This window comes from Excalfactoria chinensis, chromosome Z (assembly GCF_039878825.1).
Source record: "Excalfactoria chinensis isolate bCotChi1 chromosome Z, bCotChi1.hap2, whole genome shotgun sequence".
NCBI lineage: Eukaryota > Metazoa > Chordata > Aves > Galliformes > Phasianidae > Excalfactoria > Excalfactoria chinensis.
Genome location: NC_092857.1, coordinates 35,665,375 through 35,686,162, shown reverse-complemented (window position 1 = coordinate 35,686,162; position 20,788 = coordinate 35,665,375). Strand labels below are relative to the sequence as shown.

The 20,788-nt window shown below is 35.7% G+C and overlaps 2 protein-coding genes across 4 annotated transcripts in view; one reads left to right on the top strand and one right to left on the bottom strand.

Moving 5' to 3' along the window:
• Positions 1–4,483, top strand: part of LOC140263895 (guanine nucleotide-binding protein subunit alpha-14-like) — a 48,515-nt gene extending 44,032 nt beyond the window's left edge. The window contains 5 exon segments of the mRNA XM_072359208.1: positions 244–372; positions 1,136–1,265; positions 3,398–3,551; positions 4,261–4,363; positions 4,365–4,483. Coding sequence (XP_072215309.1) covers positions 244–372; positions 1,136–1,265; positions 3,398–3,551; positions 4,261–4,363; positions 4,365–4,449 — 601 coding nt within the window. The 3' untranslated portion in view covers positions 4,450–4,483.
• Positions 4,484–6,359: 1,876 nt separating this feature from the next.
• VPS13A (vacuolar protein sorting 13 homolog A) overlaps positions 6,360–20,788 on the bottom strand; it is a 93,336-nt gene continuing 78,907 nt past the window's right edge. For all 3 annotated transcript variants that reach the window (XM_072358938.1, XM_072358939.1, XM_072358937.1), the window contains 4 exons: positions 14,024–14,109; positions 13,244–13,367; positions 11,791–11,865; positions 6,360–10,220 (listed from right to left, as the gene is read on the bottom strand). In XM_072358938.1, the coding sequence (XP_072215039.1) occupies positions 10,170–10,220; positions 11,791–11,865; positions 13,244–13,367; positions 14,024–14,109 (336 nt within the window). In that variant the 3' untranslated portion in view covers positions 6,360–10,169. The remainder of the gene's footprint in view (positions 10,221–11,790; positions 11,866–13,243; positions 13,368–14,023; positions 14,110–20,788) is intronic.

Sequence of the window (20,788 nt, the reverse complement as noted above, 5' to 3'; positions counted from 1 at the left end):
AACTTTTCTTTTTTTTTTTTTGTACTATTCTGTCTGATTCATAGACGTAGGTGTCAAGTGTAAGTTTTTATAGCTTTATGCCAGCAACAATTCTTCTTACACAAGCTGAACAAAATGGAATTTCTGTTCAATTGCTTTTGTGGGAAAATTTTTGTGCTGCTGATCAGCACTCTTGTTTTGAATCTGTTGATTAAATGACGAGAGTGCATTAATCTTGCTTCTTTTGTGTATTCGACTTTTCAGTTATCTTACCGACATTGATCGTATTGCTATGCCCTCATTTGTACCAACTCAGCAAGATATTCTTAGAGTCAGAGTGCCAACTACAGGAATTATCGAGTACCCTTTTGATTTAGAAAATATTGTATTTAGGTAAGATTATGTGTTGAATGGTTCAGTGGGCAGTAATGAAAGTAGCTGCTGAAACTTGACTTCTAAGGTCTTTAAGCTTTTGCTTTCAGTTGATACGGTATATGTGTTCAGCACTTTGCTGATTGGATTTAGTCTTCAAATTTCTCACAATAGAAACTATTCAAAAACATAACTTTTAAAATTTACATTAATAAACTATTGTATTTAAACAACCCAGTTACTGTGTATTCTGATCTATCTGTTTAATTAGAAAGTCTGGAAGGGTGGGAGGGGCGGGGACGCGGGAAGGAGGTGCAGAGGGAAGGTATTTTAATAATAGTCATATCAGAATATATTTTTTTCCTCTTTTGAGATAACAGTTATTACCTCCCAAAATTGATTATTGTAGGAAACAGCTAAATAAGCCCCTCAGATTTTGTATGTTCTACCATAGGATTTTGATGTGGAAGTAAGATATTTGTGAGAGTTTTGGTTGTTGATTTAGGAGATTTGAATAAGCTGTTTCAGAGGAGGAACAGAAGTGATACTGCAGTTGGAGGAGGAGCAAAATGGTTCATGTTTAGATCCGCTTTTGTTAAAACATCTACCAACAGAGCACAATATTTTGTATTTAAATTTTAAACAGAACAATAGCAGTATACAATATCCATGGTTCAAGTGTATTTCAGGTAGGCAAGCTATTATAAGGCCCTGGAGTATATTTAAAGTATATAAAATAATTTATGACAATGACTAATACATTGACTGCATTTCTTTTTAATAGGATGGTGGATGTGGGTGGCCAAAGGTCGGAAAGGAGGAAATGGATTCACTGTTTTGAAAGTGTTACTTCCATCATATTCTTAGTGGCATTAAGTGAATATGATCAAGTATTGGCAGAATGTAACAGTGAGGTAAGGAGTGGACATACCTTTATTATGTACCTGAAAAGGGGTGAACATTATTAAGAAATACAGCATTTTTATGTCTTTTCTAAAATTATTCATGCATACTGGAACTATGTTGGGAAGTTCATCAAGCAGTCTTGAAGCTATAATAAATTAGGAGCCTGCCTGCACTTTACAGATTATTTTCCTCAAGATCTGTTTGAACTGAAAAGCAAACCTGGCTTCACTTGCTGAAAGGTTATCTATTGTAATTTAAGAATGAATCTTCAAAGATTTGCATCATCTTTTGACATACAATCATGGGTGACTAAGTAATCTTATTTTTAGTCCCACCACCATTTTGTTGTGTTTACTTTGGACATTAGGAAACAAGGTAAATAACAAAGTGGATACCATCACAGATTTTTGTCCAGGAACTTCAACCAGCAATCTCCAAATATGCTGTTCCTTAAGTCTCTCTTGAAATGGTCAGCCTGATTGTTAGTATGGCTGATCACTTACACTCTTGTCCTTAAGCTCTGTTATATTACAGAATCATAGAATGGATTTGCTTCTCCCCCACTAGTCACAGAACTGGGCCAAATCAGCCCATAAACTGTTGACAGAAAGGAGCTTTGAGATGATCTATTTTCAACCCCTCTGTCACAGGCAGGGTTGCCAGCCTCTAGATCTGACTGCCCAGGATTCCATTCAACCTGATCTTGAATGCCTCCAGAGATGGGGCATCCACAGCCTCTCTCAGCAACTTATTCCAGTATCTCGCCACCTTCTAAATAAAACATTTATTTCTAGCATCTGACATAAATCTCCCCTCTTTTAGGTAGAGCCCCCTGCTCCCCCACTACAGCACAGCTTTCAAGTAATTGTTCTCCCAGTCTGTACATATCTGGGGTTGCCTCAATTCAAGTGCAATACCTAGCACTTGGTCTTGTTAAACCTCATCTGATCCTCATGTGATCACTTTGAGCATGTCCAGGGCCCTTTGGATGTCATCCCTCCCTTCTATTTTTTCAACTACATCACTCATCTTGGCTGAGGATGCACTCAGTCCCACTGTCCGTGTCACTGATAAAGATATTTAAGAGCTCTAGTCCCAAGACATGTCCCTGGGAGGACAGTACTCTTGACTGATCTTCACCTCCACACAGACCCACTGACAACAGCCCCCTGACTGTGACCATCTAAATAGTTCTTTATCCACTGAATAGTCTAGAATCAAAGGCCTTGCACAGCTCCAAGTAGATGACATCTTTTGTCCTTCCTTTGTACACCAATGCAGTGACTCCAACATAGAAGGCCGCTAGATTGTTCAGGCACAGTATGCCCTTGATGGAGTTGTGCTGGCTTTCAGATCACCTCTACATGTCACATATGCCTTAGCATCCCTTCTGGGAGGATCTGCTCCACAGTCTTTCCAGTCACAGGTGTGAGGCTCACTGATCTGTAGTTCTCTAGGTCTTCCTTTCTCCCTTATTAGAGGGAATTATAGAATACCTACAAGAGTCACTGAGTCCAACACTTGGATCTATACAGAAGCACCCCAGATTCAAACCCTATGTCTGGGAGCATTGTCCAAACACCTCTGGAACTCTGACAGCTTGGGGCCATGACCAGTGCCCTGAGGAGCCTGCTGCATGCCCACCACCTCCACCCTAACTCAACCTGATTCTGCCCTGATGTTCTTCTATGCCTTCTGCTCAGGTCTTGCTGCTGTCACCAGATAAGAGATCAGTAAGATGGGAAATCAGATATACCCTATCTCCCACTGGTGAGGTCAGCTGAGACTTTTGCTGAGCAGAGACTTTCACAGGCCTTACTAATTAATTCACACAAAGCCTCCAATAATGTTTATAATCAAGGCTTACCTTGATTTCTTGTCCCATTGTGCCATTCACAGAAGTGGTCCAAAAGCCAGTAAATTTTATTTTATAAAATATAGAACACAAACAGTAACAATCTACTAGTGGATTACAATTTTGCTTAATAAAAGTGTTATATATATATATATGTATATATATATATATATATGCTCAAATTAAACAGACAGGCCTTTAAAAGAAGCCTTTATGACCTCTGGTTAATAATTTACATGTGCTGCATTTTAGAGAATTGTAACTTCATATTAATTTTTGTTGTAGAATCGAATGAAAGAAAGCAAGGCCTTATTTAAAACCATCATTACATACCCGTGGTTTCTGAATTCTTCAGTCATTTTGTTTTTAAATAAAAAAGATCTTCTAGAAGAGAAAATCATGTATTCCCATCTAATTAGTTACTTTCCAGAATACACAGGTAAGCATTCATCCCTGACTATGCTGACAAAGATATATAAATCAACTAGATTTTGCTCACTGAATGGAGAAGGGAAAGTAAAATTACACAGCATATTTCATGTATTTCATATCTCCACTCTTTCACTCTCTGCTTTATTTTTATTTCATTTTTTAACTGAACTATTGAAGAAAGATGTATCTTGCAGCCATTCTATTAATATTTTAATAGCACTGTCACTATGAAGTAAACAGAAGCACTCTGTCCACCTTGAATTATCCAAAAGAAAATCATGGATGTATTCCGTCATTTAATACAGTATCACATAATGTAATACGTATAGTGGAAACAAAGATCCCCTTCCTGAATAAAGAACGTCCTGTTTGTTGTGTATGTGTTGTATAAAACTTCTCTCACAGTCTTTGAGATACTTCAGCAGTCTAGCAAACAATCAAAATATGCTGGGTAATTTGCTCTATGTAGAGAATTATGATGAATTACTTTGAACAGTAAGATTTACTGTTAAAAAAGCATGCTTTGGAAAGCAGTAGCTTTTTCCCCACAAACGTCTGCTTGTGAAAATGCAAAAAAAAAAAAAAAAAAAAAAAAGTCTTTGTAGCTATTTCCTATTTAAATGTGCAATAATTAGCCTGCTTGATACCACCATGAGCGTCTTTCTCGATGTGTAGTTTTTCTACTGTTTAAAAGCACCAATTATGTTTTTGAGCAGGACCTAAGCAAGACGTCAAAGCTGCAGGAGACTTCATTTTGAAGCTGTATCAGGATCAGAATCCTGACAAGGAGAAGGTCATCTACTCCCACTTCACCTGTGCCAGACACAGAAAATATTCGTTTCGTCTTTGCTGCTGTCAAGGACACAATCCTGCAACTAAACCTGAGGGAGTTCAATCTGGTTTAAATACGCGTTTGCATCCATAAGGTGTTATTTACTGAAAGCGCAGCCTGTGCTGACTGAAAAAGAGGTGTCATAAATTCCAGGGATGAGAGGATGGTTTTATATTTATTGAAATATAAATCAAGAGAACCATTAGGCCTGAGTTTCTAAGTTTACTTTTTAGCACATACATTTAAAATTCTATTTTCCATATTAGTTTCATCTGTGAGTTACTTTGTGACTGCTGTGTAAATTAAGTATATTAAAAAATGCACGCAGCTACATCGCTCCCCAAGCTGTATTTGTTTTTCGTTCTTCATTTTGTTTTTAGTTTTTTAAACAATCTTATCATTTACCATCATAGCTTATCATTTCTAAGGCATCACTGGTAAGACAGCGTTATTTTAAGGAGAAAGGTATTTTAAAAATTCTTGTTTTAAGAAATGTGATTGAAAGACTAGGGCAAGGATAAACATGTTGAACTTTTTAGAAATGTGTCCTGATAGTTTTGGTAGAAAAAAACACGTTATGTTCTAAGAAGAATTACAGATGATTATTTATTCTGATTTTAACATAGCCTTGCATTCCTGTTTAGATGTCTAATAATAATAGCATGCCATCTGCAGCTAAAGAATGAGAGATTTCCATCCTGTAGGTACCCAGTGGAGTTTGCTATTTTCTTAAGGGAAAAAGGGTTTCTCAAATAGCAAGTTATGTAGCGAATGTTCTCAGTGTTCACTGCTTTAGTGACTGGTGTATCGCCCACATGGTAATCCAGTCCTTACAGTCCTTCAAATCAATAAAGTAACTTGCACTAACTGCTTTTCACACCTTGCATTTTCCCTTCACTGAGTTGCACAGTGTCATGGTAGTTTTACATGGATTAGAGAGAAGAAAAACCTCTCCTCTAGAGATTTACAGCCATCACTTCTCCACTCATTCAGCTACAAACTTCTCCAATAATGATGGCAGCTCCATTAGTAGCTCAATAAGTTTAAATTCACCCAGTCAAAAATTCTCAGACAAACAACACCTAAGGACATTAGGCAGGAAAACTGTTTTAACCCATTATAAAACCCTGTGGTAGTCAACGGCATTTAATCAACTAACCCAGGAGCACTCATAAAGGAGTTGTTTTAGTAGGACCTCCTGCTACTAGCATTCATTCTGCTCCAAAAATGTGCTTAGATTCTCTTAGATTTCCATCTATACCGATGTTCTATATTACTTCAAAACTTTCATTTATGAGAACACAAAAGGACTGAAATGCTCACTTTTCCCAGGGCAGCAGATTTAATGGAGAAAAGCACATAAAATGTCCAAGTGGTTGAACGATTTGATTTCTGCAAAATTGAGTGGACAGAAGTCTGGACTCTCAGCTTCATACCTGAATCAAAGTTTGCTATCTACCTGGAGAGTACCTTGATGCCAGGAATCCAGGTGTTGGTTTTGCTGGAGTACAAGCACAGAATGAGCTCACATTTTACCGGGCCCATCAGTATGAGCTCTTCTTTAACACTTTGCAAGCAATGCTTTAAAGCATCTTTAAGGGCACTAATGAAGACATGAATCTTCATATAACACTCTGTCTGCATGACACAGGAAATGAAGATTTGTAAAGATTAAAAAACATGGAAGAGACCCAGCAAAATGGAAATTCAGTTTCACTCCTTTTTGGCTGTTACTCTCTTATCATCACACCTGCTTTAGCATCCACCTTTGTTTCAGCCCTTGATGCATTACTCAGGAGATGAATGACCAAAAATAAATGGTATGGATGCTCTTTTAGTCCTTGTAGGAGGGAACTTAAAAGTGAATTACTCGTTCTTTGAAGTATTAAAAAAAAACTTAGAATTCTTTTATCAGATGTGCCCTGCAAACAAAAATTCTATTTTAAAATCTTGTGTCTGCTGTGAGTGGAATTTTACATACTTAGATCTCATTTAGAGTCACAAAAGCAAAAACCGTTACAAAGACTGTGATTGTACTTCTCGCACCAGATAATAAAACTTAATCTCTTAGATGATGCTTATATGTACACATATAAGGAAAGTCCAAAGGAATCTGTTGGTAAACATAACAACAGTCAAATCTTAAGTGGGCAATAAACAGGCAAATCTAAAGTAGGCAGAAGAAAAGGTGTTTGTTATGTGCTAATTCCTTCAGTTTTGGACAGAAAAGCATAAGGCTCTCAAGAATGTAATAGACCAAATATAAAAATCTGACTTTCAAGGGAAGATGATGTTAACACAAACATTTTCTGTATGAAAACTATAATAAACTATGTAAAATTTTCACCGGCTTCATGAGACAAACATTTTAAACTCATCCTACCAAAGGTAAAGACTACCATCTGTATTCTTCTCTCATTGACACAGCTACAACAGAAGCTCATTCTGCAGTCTTGACAGAGGTAGAATTTGATCTGTCAATTTCTACTCACCACATTCTGAGTAATAACATCACTTGTAAGAAACCACCAAACAAACAACCCCATAAGACCACCAAACTATTAATGCAGTGTATAAGCAATGAAATGAAAACAATAATCATATTCCACTCAAAATTCAGTTTGCTTTATTGAAGGTGGAGAAGAAGTTGGGTTGGGGCAGCAGGAAGGCAGGACAGAGGGCAGAAACCAAAAAGAAGTCATGCTCTGGAAATGCATGCAGCTGAACAAAAGGAGGTGCAAGCATTTACTAGACTGTTGATTTTAGAACACTGCATAATGCAGTCATCTGCACCTTGCAGCTCTGTTAGTCACCATCTTTGATTCTACATTTGGTCACTCCTTCCAGAGAGGTAATTTAACCAGTAACAAAATACTGCTGAAAGCCTAAATGACATTTTGAAAGAAAATAAGTCCTGTAACATTCGTCTAGGATAGAAACAATTCTTCATTAAAGGCCATGGTATTCTTTTAGGCACTACAGTGGACAGACTTAAATGCCTATATTTTTATTTTTGTTGAGATTGACATGCATATTTGCACATAAATGTTCATTGAAAATTAATACATCTGTTCTACATTCTTGTTAGAAAAAACATATATATATATATTGAGATTTAAATTACACACACCAGAGTGGACATCTCAAATGATTTGCAAAAATCAATCCAGTAAACTACACAATAACATATCTGAATCCCTCTCTCCTTTTCCAAAATTGGTTTAATTGAAGTCTACTGAAGTATGGCGAAATTCACTCACGATTGCATGGATAAGGCATAAGGAAAAAACTAAGGAAAGAGATAAAATTAACTGAGTAGAAGAACTGAACTACAGAAAACCATGTTATCATAACATGCTGAGACAAGGGGGGAGATGGTGAAGGGTTCTGTATTGCATTTTATACATTCTGGATGCTGATTGAACCAGCAGACTGAGGTTTCTAATTTTCCAAGCTTTCTGTTAGTACAGAAACTCAAAAGAACTTTATAGCAAAGCTGGATATTTGGGGGAGTTTTTATCTTTTCCAAAGTCTGAGCTTAACCACAGAAGTGCGTATCTAGTATAATTCCTTTAACTGTAATGATTAAATTGTTCAAATACCACTGAAGAACCAGCTGTGGTTTCAGAATCAAGAGCAAAATAAAAGACAACCATGCTAAGAACTGGAGATGAAGCATTGAAACAGAGCCTCTGTGAAGAGTAAGTAGAATAAATTAAAGAGATAAACAAATGGGAATGTACCATATGCTTGCTTGCAAGAGATATCAGAAGTGAAAGTTCAGTACAAAGGAAATACCAGGGACATGGGAGAAGAAGAGGCAATTAAAAGTACCAAAGAATGAAGATCATGATGTGGCTGTCAACTGAACTATCCCACCTATGATTAACAGTCATCGATTAAAACAAAAACAAAAAAACCAAAAAAACCCAGACGTTTTGTCAACTAGTGACAATATTTATCTAAGGCAAAGTACTGTCTTCTGTGACTATAACCTGAGTTAATGGTCCTGGTATGTGTTTTTTGTACAAACAATTGGAGTAAAACAGTCATTCCCATAGCACAGAATTCACTTTGCAATTTATGGGAAAAAGTACAATTAAATATGTGTCTTGTAATCAACTAAATGGTTACTCAACATCTAAGTCAAGATTTAGAGAAAACTAAAAAGCTGCACTTGCAGGTCAGCATGCTCATCATTTCAGATTTTACAATAATGCAAGAACTTGGATCTGTCGAGCACCACTAGCAGTGTAGGAAGCATAAAGTCTCAAACATATAAATGTTCCAAACAACTGTTAGGAAAGAATAGTTTGGAAGTACATACTGCATATAACACTAATTTTGAAGACTTTCGGAAGGCTTCATGTAACGCTGTGTTGTTGTAGATGCTAACGAGGCTGAACCTTGTAGTACAAGCATATAGGCGGTAGCGGGGCTTTTTCGGGATGTGACGGTGATAGTAATCCAGCCTCTTCCATCTCAAGCCCTGTAAGGTACATTGGCGCGCATTTCAAACGTGCCCTAGGGGGTGTAGACAAAGTAGTAAGGTATATAAGGTATTGATTACTCCTAATAAACGCCATTTTGCCACATTTCTTGATGAGTCACGGTGGTCTTTTGGCTCTGGCAGAGGTTTCGCAAGAAGCTGGGAATATAGGGGTTTCCAAGTCACGGCAACACTCCCTGTACTTTCTTATCAACTGCAGTAACCATTCATTCAACAATATTATGACGAATACATCTGAGAAATAAGCAGCATTGCACACATTCCGGATCTACCTATTAAAGTTCTGCTGTCTAGGTAAGAAACAAAAGTTCCAGCGGACAAGAAGTGTTGAAAAAAGCAACTGTGAAATACTGTATTGTTATTTAATATAAATCTGACTTTATTAGTCACTTACTTAGCACACAATATCCACGGCAAATATTTTTGGTATGTAACAGTGCCCTTTTAACCCCAAATCTTCCTTTTTCAGCTGCAAATCTGCTATGACTTTTATTTAGAATAACAAGGTTAAATTCATATTTCTAGTGCAGACATATATTAATTATCCCCATAATAAGTTTCTGTAAACTGTTATATTTTCTCTTAATAATGATAAAGGTGCAACGACATTTCCTTGAGTAGGATATAAAAAAGTTTACACTAAAAGTGATACTGTAATGAAAATTCATTGTGACCTGGTCTATTCATTTATAAACGAAATTAATGTTTGGTAACTAAGTAGCCCCTCCTGTGATTAACTAAGTTAAAGAGTTTTCTGGTGAACAGATTCCATAGGATTTGAGCTTCAAAACAGTGATAATTAAGTTAACGCTTCCTTCAAAAGAAGTTTGAATTTCAACGCAGGCTCAAGTTATAAGAAATCACAGAAAGAAACTCAATATTCACAATCGAAAGCATATTATTTGTTTTGAACAGAGTCATAATAACTAGTCCAGATTTCTGGTTCGGTGCCAAAAGTCATGGTAAAACAAATTCATATAAAGTGTATTTTGAAAAAAATAAATGAAATCTGGAATTTTTGAGCTTAAAAAACAAAAAAAAAAAAACCTTGAAACTTGGCAAAGTTTCATCACTAGAGGTTTGTGGGTTTTTTGAAACTTAATAAAAGCTTTCTTTTTATGACATATCCACAGATCGGTGTACCAACTAATTTAGCCTCTCCCCCTCCTTTTTCATTTTCTTTATTTGTAAAATATTGCTGATGTGCAACTAGTTCTTCTTATTCAGAAGGAGTTAGAAGGTAGCTGCTCAGTACTCTTCATCCCTTGGTGCTTCTCCATTCATTATGACTTTGGCCGATTCTCTCTCACTTCTTCCAATTTAGACAGGATCCACTGTGTGGAGGAAAAGAAAACATATGAAAACGTGTCCTTGCTAAAAGCCATACAGAGCTGTTGAGAATTTGGCTTGGGCGGCAGACACTTCACTATCTATCCGCACTCTTCCTGAGTTTTAATGTTTTATAAATATATGTTTTTATAAAACATTTATAAAAATATGTTTTTATATATAAACCATAAGTGTAATGTTTGCAGAAGTGACCATAGGTTCAACCACACAGAAGCAACTCTCAAAGACCATTCTTTCCTTCTGCAGGTTAGCCTCCAAGACCTCGATAGTAACTTTTGATGAATCTGTTAAGTATTCCTTCTCTACAATAGAAGGACCATCCATACCCAGTCTATGTGACAAATACCATTTTCCCCTTCATACTTGCATTCCTGTTGGACTCATGAAGTACATGGACCTTCCTAAAAAAGGCTAACCTCTTTTCTGTTTTAAAGTACACACAGCTTTTTCAGCTTCCTTCTGGGTTGAGACTTACAATACAAATAATATGATGCACTACTTTGATTTCTAGTATTCTTCCTGGCTTAGCTGAGGCACATTTGGGATTCGACTCCCACACAGATTCCTGGGTCTCAGTTCAGCACGGGGTCCTCCAGGACCTTGACAGTATTTGTGATGCTTTTTGAGGAAGGAGCCAAAAGATATTACTCAGATGCAATTGCAAGCTACCCTTTTGAAAACAAAAGGAATTTAAATGTTGAGCAGGTGGAACTTTCACAGAATGCTTCATATCCATATCCCACTGGTGTATATACATGCACAATTAATTTATTCATTGTGAAAATAACAATTCACTCCAACAGAAATGAGAGACAACTTGAGCAAACCTGCTACTTTGTAGTTCTGGTAGCAGGCCTGAACCACTCTTTTGCAGAGAAAAATAATTATGTCAAAATGAAGGGATCACGTAGAACGTGTCCAATAATGATAATGTGATGGATCAACTAAACTGCTTTATTTTCTACTAGGATTCTTCCTCATTCTTAAACTCTGGGGGCAGTTCACCAGTAACATTCTATCAAACTTTACTTAATGTTTCAGTTCATATTCTTGATTGTTTACTTTTGTTGGCAGTACTGTTAAAAACAGCTGTCTGACAGACAATTGTAATTCCCAAAATTTAAGCATAGAAAAGTTTGATGCTCAGAACGAGTATTTCTGAAATTCAGTACTGAATAGATTATTCCCATCCCCATCTATGTAATGGCTGTGTGGAAACAGAAAACAGTTTCATGTGCTTTGTGATGAGTAGACTAAATAATCCCCTACACATTCTGGAGCACTCTTGCTTGTACTGAAACACTTAAAAGAAACAATCACACACATCTTACCTACATTCCCAGAAACTCTGTTTCTATATCTACCAAACAAACAATCAAGTAATTAAGCTAATGTTCATCAGAGACAGCAGGGAGATTATTTTATGAATGATGAGAATTCTGTAAGTATAATAAGAAACACGTTCTTTTCAACACTAGAGTAGGTTTTGTTTTGTTTTTCACTTTTTAAACCAAATGTAAGATAGGGATAAATGTGACAATATTTTGACTTTACCTTAGCATCGTCTGGACTTTTAAAGTTAATAATTTTTCCAAATTCTTTGGCATGGAACACAGACTTTACTCTTTCCTTTAAAATAATAATAATAATCAGTTAGTTTCTTCAAAATTCATAATGGTTTTGAATGAAAAGCAGAAACTTAGATTAGATGTCAGTGGGAAGTTTTTCCACATAAAAGACAGTAAGGTGCTTGAACCGGATGACCTGAGCATTTCTGGATGCCTCATCTCCAGAGATGCTCAAGGCCAGGCTGAATGCGGCCCTGAGCAATCTGATCTAGCTGGGAGGCTGGATGATTTCTGAGGTACTTTCCAATTCAAGCAATTCTGTGATTCTATAAAAATATGTAAGAACTACTCACCAATTATTTAATATTAAGGCAGATGTGGTTCACCATGTGCTACTATACTAATCTGAGTATGTTACAGCTTATGCACACACCCTGAGAAACTTTATTTTCTGCATAAAGACATAGTAGAATGGAACTTCTTTATTCCATGGAGCCACCAGAGCCTGGGCTGTAAAAAAACGTCGGAATGGATGGCAGATAATAGTATATGTGGGGTAACAGTCCAGTACTTCGTATTAACTTTTCATTAGCCTTCAAGTTATTATCTAGGTGGACATTCTACTAATACTGATTTGCAAGCAGTGGACTTCGTAGCAAAAACTGCAATTTAGACTCCAGAAATAAAACAGAAGTAGTGCTTCAAAAATAAATAAATAAATAAATAAATACAGTTTTCAGCCACAGATTTCAATAAAAAGCATATTGCAGGTATGTGATTGGACTCCGAAATGATTGCTGTACTAGAATAAATATGGATGCGTTATTTGGCAGCATTTGAAATTACAGGAACTAAGAATTATGGTAGGAATTTGTCCTATAAAAATTCACATGCAGTTAGAAATCAAATTGAGAGGATTCCAAGGCAATACGGCTCTGCCTATTATGCTCTTCTGCAGAAAAAAATTATAAGTGAAAAACTTTGCAGGCACAATGTCAAGGTTGTCCTGACAAACAAAATGCGTAATTACACACATGAAACTTAATGAAAACAGAAAAAAGTCTCATGCAGAATTCAATGAAATATTTTTTATAAGGAATGTTGGCTCTGGTTCAGTTATCAGTGCTTAAATATCTTATTGCTTTCCACTGCCAGTTTATCAGGGTTTTGTTTGTTTCAATGAAAAGTATGAAATTTGGAAATTTTAGACAAACTGGCAAATGTTAGCAAGAATATCCCCCAAGACTCGAGTAACAATTTCATCTGCAAACACCAAGTCTGCATTCTGCTTAAAAATAGACAGAAAATCATAATCTAAGGGATGCCAATGCCACTTTTAAACTTGTTTCCCTAAAAACGCCTCGACTAGGGAAAAGATTAGGAATTCAGTTTTATAAACAGACAGTAAAGGAAGACAAAATGTGATCAGGTTAACTTACCTTTGCTTCAATGCGTAATCTCCTGCCGTCAACAATGAATGGTTCTTTCGTAAATTCATCATAAGTGTATTGCCACTCACATGTCAACTGTCCAAATGTCCCTTTTGTCACAAATAGGACACCACTAGGCAACGACGACAACAACAAAAAAGAAACTCATTATTTAAAAATCAATGTAAAAAATATTTGGCATTATCAAGTTAAATCTAGTGGCATCATACATTATTTCTGAAAAATTTCAGGTCTAATTAAATAAAATAACTACACAGCATTGTTTCCAAAAGCCTGAATTTTGAATGCTCTCATTTAAAACAATTTCATAACAAAAGTAAAACAATAATTCTAGCTATGTTTCTGCAAAAAATTATAGACCTAATTTACATCAGATTCTTGGTACTTATTAAATGTTGCTGACTCACTGTTCCTATATTATGCATTTTCCTTCATTATGCCAACTTCTAATAGAATCCTACAATCCACTGACCTCAGCTTTATCAGATTTATTATGAATCTTGCTCACCTACAGAAATCACAAAACAAACAATCTTTTCCTCTTCTTAAGTAGGAAACTTACCATGATACCCAAAGAACATTATCTCAATGCTGCTATGGAGGTGATTAACAAAAAGGACACTGAGCATGCCTTCCCCTCCTGTACTTTATCCATATACGAAATGGCACACATGTCAAAGCACATTTACGGATTAAAAATTATTAAGCCATGCACATTTTTTATAATATATGTTTATGTACTTATTGCTAATAGTCAAAACTGCTTACCTCTTTGTCACCATTAACAGATCTGTATTGTTGACCATAGCATGCGCAATATATTTGAGTTTTGCAAACCTTCCATTTTCAATTTTCTAAAAGAGACAAAAGTTTCGTAGCTTTGAGTACGCAAGTAGAAATTAATGAGTATATTACTTGTTTAAAATGTATTATATCCCAGAAGGATAAGTTGTAACAGCACATACTACAAATTCTTAAGTATAAGGCTTCTTTCCTAACTCAAAATATGTCTAACAGGTGTGTTACAGCTAATATTTACAATATGCAGAATTATTTTGTCCTTAGAAATGCAAGTATGCAAACAGAAATCAGTCCTGGGAAGAAGTGGCAAGGAACAATGTAATCACTATGTATTTTTAGCTCACTTCAAACTACAACTCATAAAATTCAAAGACAGGACAAGAAATAAGTACAGTTAAAATACAGTTCATTTTTTAATTTTTATGAAGAGTGAACTCCGAAACATTGGAGTCATTAACCCTGGGTTCAATCCACACTTCACTCTACAAAATCCTACTTGTCATGCATACAATGAAACTTAAAGATGCACATTTGAGGCAACGCTTATCACTTTCATCTATTCTTTCACTTCCCCTTGAAGTTGCTTAACTTAAAAACAAACAAACAAACAAGGAAAAATACAAAAAAACAAAAACAAAAACAAACAAAGAAACAAAAAACAAACAAAAGAAACAAAAACACCACAATTGCTGTGAATATTGTAGCTGGATATTCCCTATGAGGCAACAAATTTACAACACAGTGACAGGAGATTGTTTTTTTTTGTTTTATTTGTTTCTTTCTTTCTTTTTAACAGAGGCTCTGTAATTTTAACATGGCTTGGCAACCAAGAGATTTCTGACTTCTCAGGCGATTACTGATCAGGCTAGTGATCACATTAAGATCAGTGCACCTTGTCTGGGAGATCCCCAACTGCTTGCCTGCTTCCCATCTGTTATATTGGAAGTAAAAATAGATTAGTATAAACAGGTGTAATTCAATAAACAGCCAACTGTAAACATACTGAAAACATAGGCTACCTGTCACAACAGTTAAAATGCCAGAACACTTATTGAGTATTTCTTACCATTGTCAAATGATAAAGACTCTTAACTAAGTTTACACTAAAACTGGAAACCTGACAGCACAGATAACTCCACTTGGCCAGTTTTCTAAAAATGATGCCATCCCTCAAATATGCTTCTTCCATTACTGAAATACAAGAACATCTGAGTAACTGGTTCCCAAAATAAATATTTCCAGAACGCACATGAACAGCAAATCAAAATTCAGATTATTTTCCGGTCCTCATATCTGCCAGTGTGCAAAATCACAACTGTTGATCATGTGCCTCCCTGTTTTAGTCACTGCTCAAGTTCATTATTGTAAAACTGAGCATCAAGGTCAAGGAGAATACATAAAAATGAATGGCATAATAAATACAGAATTAGGAGCTTAATAAATTGGAAATTTATATTTTATTTTTTCTCTTCTAGAAAGATTTTTGAAAACTCTTTAGTCAGGCTATGCATGTCTAATTTTTCACCAGTGGATTCAAGTTTCTTCCTGCATCTCATATGAAGTAGAAACTTGGACCGTAAGTAACTAAAAATTTATCTCAGAAGGCAGTTTCTATGTTATTCCAGCAATGCAGAAAGAGTAAGGATAATTGAACAGAGGTAGCCAATATGCACAGTGGCATTTAATCTTTTAACAGCTGCAGCACATGTTCTGAATTTTGGTCAGCAATTTATCTTACTGGACCAACGCTTCCAGACCATAACCAGTATATATCTTCTACTAACAGTGGCTACAGGGGAGAAGCATTTAGAAATTTAGACTCATCATGATGAAGAGGATATCCAGTCTTTCTCTTGCATCAGAACAAGACTTTCTTAATTTTTGTGTAGCACTGGAGTAAGCCCTGAGCTGGACTAACAAGAAACAAGTTACCTCTTTTTGGCTTCTCACTACCTTGCTAGGCAATTTCTGACAAGTCACATTGCTCCACTGTAACTGATTCAGTGTACTGATAATATACCAAGAATTATGATTTACGTAAATGCAGTTCTTAAGCACCACAGAGGCTGAAATCCTACTAGGCAGTTATACATGCATCCCAAAAATTCAACAGAATCTACTAAAATTCACAAAGAAGTGGCTCACTTAGCACAGAAATATTGTTAGCATGTGGTGCACAAAACTATCCAGACAGTTGAACTGAGATCAAACTCGTTATTAGCTCTAAGTTAAAGATCATAAATTCATATTATATGTGTTCCATAGTTTTGTAGACAGCAGATGTTAACTGGGAAATTAACACAGGACAAGTGTTGCACAAATACAAAACATGCATCTGTACCAATGACTGTTGTTATTTAGTTTATTTTATACCCTTCTTCTTTTTTTGCAAATCTCTTTTCACTTTAGACTTGCCTCTGTCCCTTATGAAATACACCATAGAAGGATAGACCAGTTTACTGATGATAATTGTCACAGAAATAGCACTACTATGCTCTGCCAGCAAAATAGCTGGTAGAACTCAAACATACAAGAATATAAAATTTACCTCTCTATTAAAAAAATGTGTAAATGAATTTTAATTTAATTGTATCTAGCTATTTTCTTGTACCAACCGTCTGATGATGCAAAACTACAAAAGTCGATATTAGTCAATCACTGTTTGTTCAATATCAGTTGCACCACTGTAAGAAGTCAAAACCTGATTTTTAAAACAAAACTTCCATTCTTCAGTTTAAAAAATATTTAATAACCTAAACGTTCTTATCATTGAGTCAACTTTGAAATTAAATGAAACAGTTGAAAAAGGACACTTGAGCAGCCGTAAAATTCACAGCAATAAAAGCATAAATGCACTCTGTAGAAAATTATTCTTACCTGTAGTTCAGATAATTAGATATCTCTGCGATAAACTAATTTTAAATTTGATCATCTGTGCAGGGGAATGCAAACATGCCCAGTGTCTAAAAGTGGCACCTCTGTGTTTAGAAAGACTCCAAACCACAGCACATGCCCTTAATTCACTGGAAAAGAAGCACAGAGGCCTTTGATTACGTTAGAAATGAAAAAAATAATAATAATAAAATGTAAGGAGGGGAACAAGATTTTAAATCCATGATACTTCTGGCTATAGCTCTACCAAAATGCAGTAGCAGTATGTGAGAAACAACAGTTGGAATGTTTGACGTCATTTTTTAACTCCTCAACTGAACAAAGTTCGTAAAGCCTTACTACTTAAGAAGTCATTACACATATGCTACCCTTGTCTATTGATGTTCAGATAAAATTTATTTTTTTACTAGGCATTTAAATTGCAAGTCTGTTTTTGCAGTGTACTGAGTCCAGGCTTAGGGATACCAAGGAGAGGGAAGACAGTTGCCTTAACATCCCCTCCCCTTCCCTTTTTTCTCCCAGCTTTCATTCTTAAGCACAATGTATTTTGGTATGCAGTCTCTCTTTGGTCAGTTTGGGTCAGCTGTCTTGGCTGCATTTCTCCCAGCCTCTTGTTCATTTCATGGTGGGACAGCATGAGAAATTGAGAAGGCTTTGACACTGCAAGCACAGGTCATGAAGAAGTAAAACATCAGTGTTCATCAACACTTTCGATCACAAATCCAAAACATAGTATCTTGTGAGCTACATTGAATAAAACAAATTCTACACAAAACATTTGAGTAGAGAAAAAACAACAACTTGCTTGTATCTTTGCTAGAAATTTCAACATTGACTTCATTTGTCAGCTCAAGTCATAAACTGACATCTTCAGAAGCTGCAGAACTACCATTTTCAGCAGGCTAACCTGATACGACTATATATCCAATATTCCCCACAGAAATATTAGTTCTAAACAGCACACAGGTGATTTGCTAGATTTAGTGTAATTGTTTGAAGAAAAGAGAAAAGTTGTTAAAAAGAGACAACACAGAATAAAAGTATTCATTTTTCTGCCATGTGGAATTCCTTCCTCATCCTTTATTAATGAGAACTAAAGCCCTATTATCTTCTCATTCCTGCTATCCTAATGTACAGTGCCACTCTATAGAAAATAAATAAATAAATGAAACAGAGCTAAGGATCTTGCACAAGATCTATGACCTGCAAAATTCAATACTCTATTCAGGCATGCTGAACATTAACCCAGAGCTCAGCGTGTTTCTCTTAAGAGAAATCTTTGGTCAAGGTTAACATTTCACCCTAAGGCAGGACTACAAAAATCAGAACAACATCTTTCTTTTGGGAACGTTTCCTTCACAACAGAAATGAAATTTGCCTAAGTCAACTGGCAAATATCTTAGTATTCATACCAAAAACCAGACCAAGAGAATTCTTCACATGCACTGAGCAGAGAAACCATGCCAATCTATGAGTTCACTTTGATGACCACATCCAGATGTTTTTAGTCTGCCCACACAACTGAAGTCCTTCCGCATGCAGCATCTGAAGCACCTGACTGGTTCAGCTGGGAATCAAGGAAAAAGACTGCAGTTTTCTGCATTTTCTGACAGCTAACAAGGTGGTGTATACTTTGTTTAGGACACTTCAATTTCCACCGTATGTACTGCACACACATATATATATATGTATGTATGTATATATATATATATATATATGAAGCATACACACAGTTTTATGTTAGCTTGCAATTGAAGCATAAATCACACAAGCTTCCATGTTACTTGTAAAGACCTGGTATTAGTTTCAGTCTCAAACAGCTTGTAAATATATACAACTCTTCTGATTGGGGATGGGTAATGATTACATGATTATATTTAAGCTTTGTACGTATAGGTGGGTAAGGTTTCTCTTTAATTTAGACACAATAGGCTTTCCTAGGAAGGAAGGAAATGATAGCTGTTATTCAGCTATGGGCAAACTAGATAACATGCATGAGAACAGATACAGATACCTGGTAAGGTTCAGGACAATGTAGGAAAAAAAATAAAAAAATTATTTTCAACCTTGGGAAGTATTTCTGCCTATAAATTTAAGAAATAAAATTTCAATTTTAGCACACCAATATACTAGAAGATATGGATTTTTATATTTGATGTGAACTTAAGCCCAAGAGACACGACGAAAAGAGAATAAAGGACTATGACACGTTCTTCCACTCCTTGGCTCTTCTTTTTGGCAGATTGTCATTTGAATACTTAGATGCAAGTGTTTAAATAATGCATTTAAACATTCCATTACTTGATCTATACTTGCTTCATGACCAAAAAGGTACACTGAACTGAAAGATGAACATATATTTAACTATTTTTAATGTAGTATTAGGATACTGTATTGAAAAACTCGTTTAGACGATTAACATCTGGTTAAGCTTAAAACTGCAGTGGCATTGTTAGAGGAACAGCCCTTACACAGTACCATACAAAAGCCCTCATAAGCTCTCACTTGATGAGAGAAAATTAAAACAATTAAAAAAAGAGAACATAAGCAATGAATATAAACATGAGACAAGCCCTTCTTTCAGCATTAATTGCTGAAGGGCAAAAATCAGTGATTTCTGTCAGAACTCTTCAGCTTCTGTCAATTACTATTAACAAGTCTTTTAAATGACTCCAGAAAAGTTCTGTGGTATTTATCTGTTAGTGACTTAAGCATACAGAACTTCAGTTGATAAAACACGAACAAAATGATGTACTGAGCAACAACAAAGAGCACAGCCAGATCTTCACCTCAGCAAGCAGGAAGCAGACAAACTGAAGTTACTGCTATGCAAGTCACTAAAAGTAAAACTAAACATGCCAGAAAAGCCATATCATCAAGATTTTCTGCAGCTTACAGTGGAGAATTTGGCAGTCTTAGTTGAAAAGACAGGATGCAGTTCCTTAAGTCTTTAGTAACAGTACTGGAATTCAGATTCATAGAACTACAGAAAATTAAAAAAAATACAACTAAGCTCTATGAAGGAAACACGACAAGTCTTTTTTCAAGATTGAAGATAATTTCCAACATTCTTCAAGCATTTATATTTCTGATATCCACTGATATCTGAAAATTCCAAAGCCTTCCAACAGTGTTCAGTCAGTAACACAGTCTTTAATCTATTTCTTCATAACTCTGTGATGCTACTGTTACAAACTAAATAGCAATACAACACAGGTAGTGGTCTTAAGCATCAGTAGCCTAAGTTAAAAGAAGCTCTGAAGTCAAGTTTTCCCTCCTTTGATCATGGAGATTACAGGCAAATGTACTCCTTTGGCCCACTGCGCAAGAATCAGCAGCCTTTAAAGGCACACAGCCAAAATAAACACACTTAAAGGTTTTAACAGTTCTTTCTTCAGAATTTTGACAACTGAAAGACAACACAGTGAAACACAAGACAGCACTGGATAGATTTGAACTCATCATAGAAGCTCTTTTGCTTGAGAGCAATTCTAATTCAAGTTTAGCTGAAGAGTTCTTTTCTTACTGTGGTAATTACAGCTGTATCTGTCATATCTCTTTCGAAGCATCTTTAAAATTCAGCACAAAAACATAATTTGAAGGACAAATCAGATACAGAAAAAGAAAAGCCTTTCAGTGAATTTAAACTAAAACAATTCTAGAGGAACAAGTAACTGTTCCTTAGATTTTACAATACAAAGTTGTTCAGTGTTCTTATTTACTGTTCCACATCTAGCTAAATAATACTCAAAAGCATCTACTTTCTTATCTACGCTTTACTGCACAAAGCCTTAAAAAATACAGGCATTTTCAGCAGCTATCATTAATTTTACATAGGGG